Here is an 11,638-nt window from a genome sequence, read left to right as displayed (position 1 = left end):
TAGGGTTGCTAAATCTAAAACTTGGGTTCCAATCTTCAGATGGAGACAGAAAATGATATATAATCTAAGTAAAATTTAAGCGAAAATATTTGTAGAGTTTGAACTCTATATATGTTATACACACTATCCTCTAGCGTACTCACTACTCCACACAAGAAAAAGTGTAGTAAGATGAGCAACCGATTATTGTATGCGAACCTTGTGCTAGCTTTCTACCTCTCGTGTTACTATGCTCTTGCTCAAACTGAAAATTTCAATTTGCCACTCAAAGCTGTGAATCTTGGAAATTGGCTCGTTATTGAGGGGTGGATGAAACCTTCTCTCTTTGATGGAATACCCAATAAAGATCTTTTGGTATGTTGCTGTTTATCATAATTTTGATCTTTTGCCAATGCCCTCTTTTTTCTTTTATCGTTTCTATCATAGAAAATTGTGTCAAGTGCAGGATGGAACTCAAGTGCAGTTAATGTCCACCAAGTTACAGAAATATCTCTGTGCAGAAAACGGGGGAGGAAGTATTGTTGTTGCCAACCGCACCAGAGCTTCGGGTTGGGAAACCTTCAGGGTTGGTTCCTCTATTCATACATACATATTTATATATATAAATACACTTTCAAGAGTCTTATGCATTTCATTAGTGCCATTTTTTCTTTTGTAACAATCGACAACGCAGTTGTGGAGAATCAATGAAACGGCCTTCAATTTTAGAGTTTCCAGTAAGCAATTTGTGAGATTGACAAATCAAGATGAAGGAAACAGTCTAGTGGCTGATTCTGATTCACCGAGCGACAGGGAAACGTTTGAGATTGTGAGGAATGATGATGAACCAAACAGGGTTCGCATCAGATCACCAAACGGTCTGTTTTTACAGGTACTTTGGTCTTATTGGTGTTACTGTTTAACTAAATCTTAAATATAGATTTTGTGGTTTGTAATGTTTCTATGCTCTTGATATTGTTTTTCAGGCCATATCAGAGACTGTGGTACTTGCAGATTACGAAGGATCCAGTTGGGATGATAATGACCCTTCGGTATTCAAGATGAATGTTTTGACAGGAAGCATTATAAGAGGGGAATACCAAATTACAAATGGTTATGGTCCAGACAAAGCTCCCAAAATCATGCAGGTAAACATCAGCTTTAAAGAGAACTTTAGATCAAATTTTAATTTATCAATGATAAAGCTGTTATGTGGGGCATGCACATGCAGGATCATTGGAACACGTATATCACCGAAGATGATTTCAAGTTCATGTCAGAAAATGGCTTAAATGGTGTCAGAATTCCCGTGGGGTGGTGGATAGCTCAAGACCCAAAACCACCAAAGCCGTTTGTAGGGGGATCCTTGGAAAAGCTGGACAATGCCTTCACATGGGCAGAGTAAGACCATTTAAGGGATAGTGTCCTGTCAATTTCGTTACCATGTAAAATTGGAAAAACCAGTTTGTCTCATTAAATGTCACTTTTCAATGACGTTGCAGAAAGTATGGAATTAAGGTAATTGTGGACCTGCATGCTGCTCCAGGCTCACAGAACGGAAAACCTCACAGTGCCTCTAGAGATGGATATCTAGAATGGGGTGATTCATACATATCTGAAACTGTGGCTGCCATAGACTTCCTAGCCGAAAGGTTTTACTTTTAATCTTTAGTTAACGTCCCTTTTGATAATTTTCTAAAATGTGTCACCATCCTGAGTCTTATATTTATAAATACATCATACAATGTAATATAAACTATTTGTGTTAATTGGGTTTCAGATATGCAAACAGATCAGGTCTGGTAGCAATTGAGCTGATGAATGAGCCTCAAGGTGTAAATTTGGAAAGCCTTAAAAGGTATTATCAAGCAGGTTATGACACGGTTCGAAAACACACGTCGAGTGCCTATGTGATAATGTCTAACCCTCTGGATAGAGAATCAAAAGTGCTTTTGTCCTTTGCTGGGGCTTTCAGTAAAGTGGCCATTGACGTGCACTACTACAATCTCTTTTCGGATAGGTTCTCCAATATGAATGTGCAGCAGAACATCGATTATATCAGAAAACAAAGAGCTTCGGATCTTAGTTCTCTCACCACATCTGATGGACCCCTCATTTTTGTAGGTAAGAAAGTGACATAAATGCTTTATCATATTCTTGGATTCTTTTAAAACCTTGTGTCTTAAGAAAACTATATAGTATATGATAACGTGTTGGTGGAATCTGCAGGGGAGTGGAGTGGTGATTGGAAAGTTCAGGGAGCATCAAAGGAAAGTCAGCAAAAATTTATGAAAGCCCAGTTGGAGGTATACTCTGGTGCCAAATTTGGAAGTGCTTATTGGGCATACAAGTGTGACTCTAACTCCTGGAGCATCAAGTGGATGATACAAAACGATTATGTTAAGTTTAGTTAGTGTGGCCTATGCTCAAAAAAGAGTATTGGGTATCCAAATGAAACTGTAATTTACAAAAATAAAGAAAAACACAACAATATAGGAAGTTCGTCAAATACTTAGTCACTTCAAAACCTCACATCCTAGTACTTAATTGTATGCATAATGTTGCTTCCTTCAAATCTTGAATTTTTATACATTGATCTTGATCCTGTTTTATAAGGAATGAGTATGGTAATAGCAATCTTATGAAAATGTCTTGGGCTTGAAAATAAATTTCCATAAAAGCATTGTCGAGGATATAATACAAACCCTGAACTTGACTTGCTTGGGTTGTGCATCTTCCCACTCAAGCTTTTAAGGAATAACCTTTAGATGAAAAGATCATTCGATAAAACATGATTTTAATCGTATGGAAGCCATGAAAAAAAATATATACAATTCAAGATAATGATAAGAATTAGAATAAATCTTGTATTCATAAAAAAAATATAAATAATTGTTACTTGAAATCTAACTCACAAGATAAAAAACATTAAAATTTAACCCTCTCTACTTCCTTGTACTAATTAACTACTATTATGTCACATTTCACAAGCTAAGAAGTACTATTTTTGAATAAATAAAATGAATCATCATGTGAGATATTACAAAATTAAATATGAAAATTCAAACATTATATTCAATCAAGAGTTATGAAAATAAGTAAATGAAGTCATATCTCAATCTTTTATGAGATTTATTTACAATTTATTCTATTATAATCACACAACGAAATGTTCATGTATAAAAAAACAAAAAACAAATTAATTGATTTACTTAATACAAGTTGTGTTTTTAAAGACAATAAGGTAAAGAGCGTAGGAAAATGGATAATTACATAAGTAGTTTTATATTAGTTCGAATCAAAAGATTCAACGTTTAGTTGTTAATATTTCTAAAGAATGATTAACTAATTATTAAGAAATAACAAAACTTACAATAACATAGAATTGAGTTAAGGTTAGAAAATACTTTTTGAAGACACAAGAGATGAACAACACCCCCTTTGACACACAAAGGATGAACAACTTTTCTAGCAACAATAACAACACTCAATCACTTAGACGCACTTAGTGAAAGTTCTCGTTATATCCATACTAGATTTTTCAAAGCCCCTTTTCACAAACAATAAGAATTTATTTAGTACACAACTCTTAAACCTCTGAGTGAAAAATTATTTTGAAGTTAGGTTTAGGTAAAATATATATAGACTTTTGTTTTAAAATTAGGTCAGAAAATTAAAGAATTTATTTGTAACTGTCACTAATAATCGATTATCATAAATGGTAAACGATTATTTTAGAAACTATTTCAAAAATTATTTTCTCATTGTAATAATTGATTATCTCAAGTGTAATCAATTATCAGGTAGATTATTTTGAAAAACTTGATTTTAATTAGACAATCGATTATCAATAGTGATAATCGATTAGCACAAAAGCTTTTATAAAAAATAAAACCTTTTCTAAGTGCTTTATTGCTTAGGTTCTGCCTATTGACTTTTAATTTACTAACTTAAGTAAAATATACAAATTACAATACTTCAACCACTAAATTCTTAAGTCTTCAATGTATATTTTGAATCCATTGACTTTTAATCTACTAACTTAAATAAAATATACAAATTGCAATACTTCAACCACTAAATTCTTAAGTCTTCAATGTATATTTTGAATCCAAACATTATTTAAATCTTGAACAGTTATCCATGAGTGATATTGGTATCAAATTTTTTCAATATCTCTTCTTGAGAAGATCTTATAGTGATATCATAACTGATAATTCATCCTAAGACGATTTAGATGAGTATGATATAAAATAGGTGAAAAACTCTAAAATTTAAAAATTGATTACTATGAAGATACTCATATTTGAGAAAAAAATATTCTAATATAAAGAGACTCACCTAAAAATGAAATTGTTAAAAATTTAAGATAAATTGAAAATTTCACATTAAATAAAAATGACTAATATATAAATAAAATAAATAACTAATTCATTTTGTTAATCTTCTAATACCTCCCCCATATAAGATTTTCACCAAATCAAATCCCAAACTTGTTGAACTTGTTAAAAGAGATGGAGATATAACTTATGTCCTTTGTGCCACGTAATTGTTCAATTAATATCATATCTATTGTTTACTTGTAACTAGGGTTTAGACTAGTAATTAATCATGCATTTCAAGCCTAATAGAACTATTATAATTAGACTAGTGGTAAGGTGTCACTTGCTAATTATACTGACAGGTTTAAAAACACACGAAACCTATAATTAGATTTGAAGACATAAATATTTAGAATATAGTACAAATTGTAATATTATGATCTATCTAATAATAAACAACATGAAATTTTTTTCAGAGATAGTGAATTATGTGTGTAAAAATCATAATCTTTAGTCTTTCTAATGGTAACACTTTTAGACGAGAACGTATTTAAAAAAAGTCTCCTTTTTATCTCTAAGAGTACATATCAATATGATATATCTTGATCGGAATAAAGAACTACTAAACGAATGGGGTTTTCAAATTGCTTTATCTTTTTTAACATGTTATTTGTGCAAGCCAATTACGTACTATGCACAGTGGTGTTTTTTTTTTAATCTTCGCTGAAAAAACTTTGAATTTAAAAAACATTTGGCTTTTGAAATCAATTTTAGAATGTGTATTTTTCTTTCTTTTTTGTTGATGTAATACTCTTTAAAAGATTTTACCTTTACACTCATCCCATTGATTTAACCAGCTAAATTAGATCATTGGTTGATTAACTACTTAATTTATGTGAGAGGACATCTCACGAAGACAACTGAGAAAGATGAATTTAAATTCTAAAGACAGTATTTAAATCTCATTAAAATTATAGAATTAAGTGCCATTTTTAATGATGAAATAAATAATTTACTGATTTTCAAGATAAAAGCATATAGTGGGGTCCTAGAAATTGAAATAAATTTACTGCTACTATTGTGAGCTTGGAAAGCATAATAATGAGCCAATACTTCATGCATCTTTCGACAATAATTCACTTTTTTTTTTGCCACAACAAGATACCTATTTCATTAGCACATATATGACTTTCAACCATGCCCCCGATGCTTTGTTACTAGAATCTAGACAGATTCTGTGGAATTATTATGGATTGACAATAAATTTTTTGGTCCAATAGAAAAAAAAAACAGCATGTGATGAAGAAGACACGTGCATAAATTATGGATGCGTCACATGACAATATAAATTCACATAAAAATTAATAAATACGATAAATGAAATATTAAAAATAAATTCTACCATATTTTACTTGTTGGGAGGAAGAAATAATGGCGAGATGAACAAAATGTTCCTTCACACATAATAACAACATTGAAAAATTTAAAGTACACTCATCCCACTAAAGAAACAGAGAAAAAAGTTTTTTAAAAGGTGATGATCAATGAGTGCTTTGATGAAAATAGGAAAAAAAAAAGGAAAAAATATGAACAAATAAAAATCTGAGAATATTTAAAATGTTGTTGTATCTCTTCTGAAATTAATTTCATACAGTGAAATCAGATATTAAGAACAAATTATTAGAGTATATTAATAATGCAAATAAAGAATACACCATGATTTAGTTTAAAATTATTATATATGAGAAAATAACTGATTTGATGAAGTGGAAAAAAAAATTGATGTTGTGGGCTTATGTGAGAGACATTATAGTGATTAAAATGTGGAGAATGTCAGTGTTGATGGGCATGTGACTGAAGGGATGTTCATGTGATGAGTATAGATTGGGCCAAGTGGTCCAATTGCAGAGACTGGATCGTACAATAATGGATCCATTCCATTCTCTTCACGCGTTTATGATGTTGAAACCACCCATTACGCCATCATGATGCCATGCTGTCTCATGTCTCCATCCATTATTGCTTATCTCTCTTTTTTTTTTTTAATTATGGGTTTTGCAAACATTACACTCAAATTATTATATCTTGCAAATTTAGCAGAGTAATACTAAATATTATGATTTGAAGCAACTAAGTCTATTTCCTGAATAAATGATTACAATGTAACACTGCACTGATAGAACCTCTGCCTTAATAATGGGGAACATTGATTTATATTATTCTACACTATGAAGTTAGTTTCCTTCTAAACAACAATCAATAATGTTAACCATTATTCGTTGTATATTTCATTATTCATTCAGTTCCTTTGAAACAGTAATACAAATATAAGAATCATGTTACTGATTCACAACTTTCAATATCAGGTCCAGATGCAGATGGATCAAGTATCTCTGGTTTAAATGTTTGTATTCCAAATATACTCAATAATTGCCATTACCTTTTATGAAGAACTGTGAGTGATTCTTAGAATATGTTTGTTCATGTGATGTGTGGTCCTAACCAGTCCTAGAAGTTAACACTAAGTTATCAGTTCCAAGAGAGGTTCTGTGCCAACGCTTCCAAACACAGATAATAGAAAAAGGTAATAGAAAAGTGAATTAAGCACGAGACACTTGAATAACTTGTATTATTTTACATGCATAGATAGCCTGCTCTCAAATGAGTCGCAGGAACAAAGACACAGGAACAAAGACACAGAGATGTACGATCTTTAAATTCACATTTTGCAATAGATATCAGAAAAAGAGGGTATGGGATATAAGTTCAGTTATAGGCACATTTAACCAAACTATCCCCAAATCGTAGCTCTCTCATTCCTACTTCACTTGTACTCCAGGATCATGTTGTTCTCGGGAGCTAATCCAACACAAGCCCTCATGATATTTTCCAGCATAGCTCTCTGCTTTGATAATGCATTCACCACTGGGGTACCAGGTGGAACCTGTGTTGTTGCCACCACAATAATTAGTTTTGCAACCTTCCAAAATTTCATATTATGTATAGATAGAGAATTTAAACTTACAAGAGGGGCCTTGGTCAAGTAACTGAGGATGGTGGCAACGGGGTGGAATGAGTGAAACTTGCCCTGTTAACGCCATAATTTAGTCTTGGAAAGCTGAAAATTACAGAAGTTGGAAATTGGAAGATTCAGAAACATAATATGCATACCTCATTTTCAGCTTTAAATTGGATTCGAGTGCTAAGCTCAGCAAGAAGAACCAGGTCCAAGATAATAGGAGCAGCTAACAGTGAATCCTCACAGGTGTTGTGTAACACTATTGTGTTCTTTCCACCCATGAATATCTCTGAAGTGTACTCATCCATCGCCCTCTTGCTATCCGCAACGTAAGGCACGTACTGCAAATTCAATAACCAGTAAACAAAAGAATCAGATAAACAACCAATTAGAGTGAGCAATATTAAAATGTGAAACAAAAAGTTACCTTAATAACAACAACATGGTCAGGATGTTCGCCAGGTTCATAGAGGATGGCGTTGCTGTTGACCATGTCGTCAACAACATTGCTCTTGGAAATTTCCTTGGAGCGGAAAGTTTGAGGGGCTGAAAGATTCATACCATCATTGTTTCCCAGATGGTTGTAACTCACTATTGATGTTGGCTGTTACTCATCACCAAGACAATAAAAAACATTAATTTCCTTCTACTTTATTAGCAAGTATAAATAAATATAGTATAACACAATACATTATTTTGATTCCAGTTAAGCATGAAAACAAACAATTTAATAAATGATAGTCTGTCCTTAACCAGTGAAAGTAGCACCACGTGATCCGACATTAGTAAGAAAAAGAACAAAAGATGTACCTTGATGCCTGCCCCCACAAGGAAATCCACCAACACAGATTTCATTTTGGTCTGACCACTCTTAAAGTCATCTCCTCCAATCAAACTGTTCCTCCTGATGGCCAGATCAATCAGCCCTGATGACAACACGGCCAAAGTTCATCAATTTTACTTTTTCTTTTAAGACACTTAACGACCCACATAATAATAATAATAATAATTAATAATTAACAAGGAACCTGGGACAAAGGTGTTCTGAGGGCTTCCATTTATGAAGGGAACATTTTCCATGACACAAGCAATGGCATACAAGGTGGAAGGGGAAATCTCAGCCTCGTTCCTGTCCAAGGAAGCCAAGAGGTTTTCCTCGGTGTCGTTTAATCCCACAACTACGTTGCTGTACCTCTCTGTGTTGGCTGTCCAGAGCACAACCACCTTGTCAACCTTGCTCTTTTCCTTAAACTCCCTGAGTTTTCATGACAAATAGTGGATGAAACAAATTCTGTGAGTTTCAAACAGAGTATACAAGATGCTAACTAGTGTGTCCCTGCGTGTATACATAGAGATGTAGTTATTTAGTTAGATTGAGAGTGTTGGACTTACTTAATGTCTTTGATGATTTGTTGCACTTGTTCTTTCTTTGTGCCCTTGATGACGTTGTTGGCACGGTCTCCTTGGTTGGCAGCAATGAAATCGGGATCAAAGATTCCAGGGAGTGGAGTCATGGATTCCATGTAAGGCCTCAACTGTTTCTGCAGGTCGATGTCAAACACCTTGGCCCTGGCCATGGCATCAGCCAGGTTCAAGTTGCTGATATCCCATCCCCCGAACACAATATCATCAGGGTTTACCTGCATAAATTAACGCTCATGATCATGCATGGTCGGACAAAAAGTATAATTGATTTAAGAATTTTTATGTTTCGACATGTTAGTATCATGAGTTCATGTCCACCTTGTGTGCTCACATGTTTATACCATGTTGTACAGTGTATTTATTTAATCTATACAATTTAAAATAATTATATATTCCCTTTAGTAAGAAAAATATGAGTTAATATAAATGGAATAATTTTGAATACTTTAGGTTTTAATACTTATTTTTATTAAATAAAAATTTTCATCTCCAGTTATTGTTTTCGTTTTTATCCCCGTGCCCCAATACTTTGTGGGCCTTCTTCACTTTTTCCTTGATAAAGAAGCATTTCTCAGATAATTGAACTCAAGGACAAAGGAAAATAAATAAAATAAGTGGGACAGGATAAAAAAGAGAATATTCAGATTTTAATAATATTTTGACAAGAAAACTTTAGTGCAATATCATTAATTGTTTTTTGTTTTTATGTGGATAATTTATGTCAATTTCAATGGTTACTTTATTAAAAAGAAAAGAAAAATAAGTTTTAATAGTATATTTTTTTTTCTACATCATCCTTAAATCATAAACTCGTATCTATATTTAAAACAAAATATAAAAATATTTCTTTTGGGCACTTTAATTGTGCAAAACGTTGAGTCACGGAACATGCATGTTTATTAACCTATCTGTTTTTAATACGTTAGAACATATACACCACCAGTTATCCCTAATATGAAGTTAATCTTTATGTAAATATTTTAATATGACTAGTTTAGGTATTTCCATTTAAAAAATTGTATTATTAAGTGCTTAAAACTTTTTTATTTTTCTTATTATATTGTTTTTTATTTACTGATTCATTCTTCATCTCTGATTAATTTGCAGTTTAACTTGTTTCTTACAGCTTTAATTTTATTCAACTTACGAAAATGACAAAAACAAGTTCAGAAATGAGTTGTAAAATACGAATGAGTGTAAAGAAACGAAAGAATACCATTGGAAGCAGACTCTTGAAAGGAGCATATATTTCCTCTCCTTGGAAAGACCCTACTCTGATAGCTGATGCCTGGGTCAGAGACCCAAAGTAATTGGCCTGTTGAATCTTGTCCTTTGTTGCCCATGATATACCCCTGAGAATCATAACATGCTCATTAGCCACAAATAATAATAACAAGTCCCAAAACTAATGGTTAAGAAAATCAAACTAACTCTCTGTTAGCAATAACACCACCGGTGAGCGTTGAGCCATTGTTTCCACCCCAACCAACAAGCATTACCCTAACACACATCAAACAAATCACATCAACAAAACAAGTAATACAAATCATTCAAAACCACAGTAAAAACAGAAAAGGGAAAACGCAGAGAACGAACCCTAGTTTAGGCACATCGGTGTTTGTTTTGAATTCATATTTCACAGTTTTAGGCTTCACAACCCACTGATAACTGCCATTCTTGTTCTCGTGAACAAGTTCAGTGGTTTCGTAGTTATACACAGACTCAATCTCACTCTCTGTGTATTTCACGTTGGGACTCTCCACCTTAAAACTCTGGATAAACATTTTTCTTGCTTCCAAAGGTAAAAAGAAAAACTCTCTTAAGGAAGAAGAAGAAGAAGATGGATGGTTGTGTGCAGTTTCACGTAGCGCATAACCTCAATATATAGACGAACCGCATTTGTACGCTTCTTCACATGTCACAAAATGAGTGGTTCTGAGACCCAGACTCACACAATAATTGTCAAAAAATTATATACACTATTTTACAACTTTATATTATTGTTTTCAACCATTTCATTTAGTTATAATACAGTTACAGTATGTCACTGTCAATATTTGTACCTTTTCCTCGTATATAATATGAATTCAATATTCAATATTAAATTATTCAATTTATAATAATTATTTAAAAACGATATCTAACCGAAAGATGAGTTAACTTTTATTGACTCCCAAGGAGTTGTTTTTTTTTTTATAACTATTATATTTTTATAAAATATTACAACAATCAATTTAGTATCTAATATTGGTTGATTTTTTTAATTTTTAATTAGATTTTTTAAATATTTTTTTGTCTACGAATGACTAGATTTTTTCGTTGTTAGTGAATTCTCGTATATTTTATGGAAAGTAAATTAAATAACATATTTTTAATGTTTTCGAATTTTGAATAAGACTTCTCATTTTGGTAATATTATTTCTGTTCGGCATGAACATAAAGTAATGAGTGATAATAAATTGAAAATTTACCATTAACATTTATTCGTTGTAATTTGTTTATTGGTTTTTAATTTCTGATTTTTGAACAAATTTAAATGAAGTTATTTAATAGTATAAATAAATAAACTATATTTTTAAGTGGTTCCATTATTTAAAATTTTAGTATAGAAAAAAGCCAAAAAGTAAAGTATTCTTTATTTTTAAGAACGTTTTTACATTGATCTTGCTATATAAAATTAACGAGCCTTCCATATAGTTCAATTAAATGTATTTTGAAAAAAATTGTCTCAGTAATATGAGTAATGTTTAATAATGATATTACTTCATTAAATACCTTTCTAAAAAAAGAATATTATCATTATTATTTTGTTTCATTGTGTATTTGGCTATAAATATCTTTTTAACTTTAAATAATCTTCTCATGATGCTCTAATCAATATAATTACTTTTTT

At 31.8% G+C, this 11,638-nt stretch overlaps 2 protein-coding genes across 2 annotated transcripts; one reads left to right on the top strand and one right to left on the bottom strand.

Annotated features, from left to right (window-relative positions):
• Positions 1 to 2,569, top strand: LOC108332310 (probable glucan 1,3-beta-glucosidase A). Its single transcript, XM_017567498.2, has 8 exons — positions 1 to 354; positions 446 to 565; positions 674 to 871; positions 966 to 1,127; positions 1,211 to 1,380; positions 1,482 to 1,631; positions 1,760 to 2,103; positions 2,209 to 2,569. Exons 1-8 carry the CDS (start codon positions 112 to 114, stop codon positions 2,391 to 2,393), a joined length of 1,572 nt encoding a protein of 523 aa, XP_017422987.1. The 5' UTR covers positions 1 to 111; the 3' UTR covers positions 2,394 to 2,569.
• Positions 2,570 to 6,901: 4,332 nt separating this feature from the next.
• LOC108321504 (inositol-3-phosphate synthase) lies at positions 6,902 to 10,609 on the bottom strand. The gene is made up of 10 exons (XM_017553278.2): positions 10,342 to 10,609; positions 10,177 to 10,245; positions 9,962 to 10,097; positions 8,713 to 8,960; positions 8,349 to 8,575; positions 8,131 to 8,246; positions 7,748 to 7,924; positions 7,473 to 7,661; positions 7,327 to 7,389; positions 6,902 to 7,245 (listed from the first exon to the last, which is right to left on the bottom strand). Exons 1-10 carry the CDS (start codon positions 10,527 to 10,529, stop codon positions 7,126 to 7,128), a joined length of 1,533 nt encoding a protein of 510 aa, XP_017408767.1. The 5' UTR covers positions 10,530 to 10,609; the 3' UTR covers positions 6,902 to 7,125.
• Positions 10,610 to 11,638: the final 1,029 nt, after the last annotated feature.

The sequence above is a fragment of the Vigna angularis genome, chromosome 1 (genome assembly GCF_016808095.1).
Source record: "Vigna angularis cultivar LongXiaoDou No.4 chromosome 1, ASM1680809v1, whole genome shotgun sequence".
In the NCBI taxonomy this organism is placed as follows: Eukaryota; Viridiplantae; Streptophyta; class Magnoliopsida; order Fabales; family Fabaceae; genus Vigna; species Vigna angularis.
The sequence above is the reverse complement of the archived record's forward strand: the minus strand, read 5'-3'. Positions and strand labels throughout refer to the sequence as shown.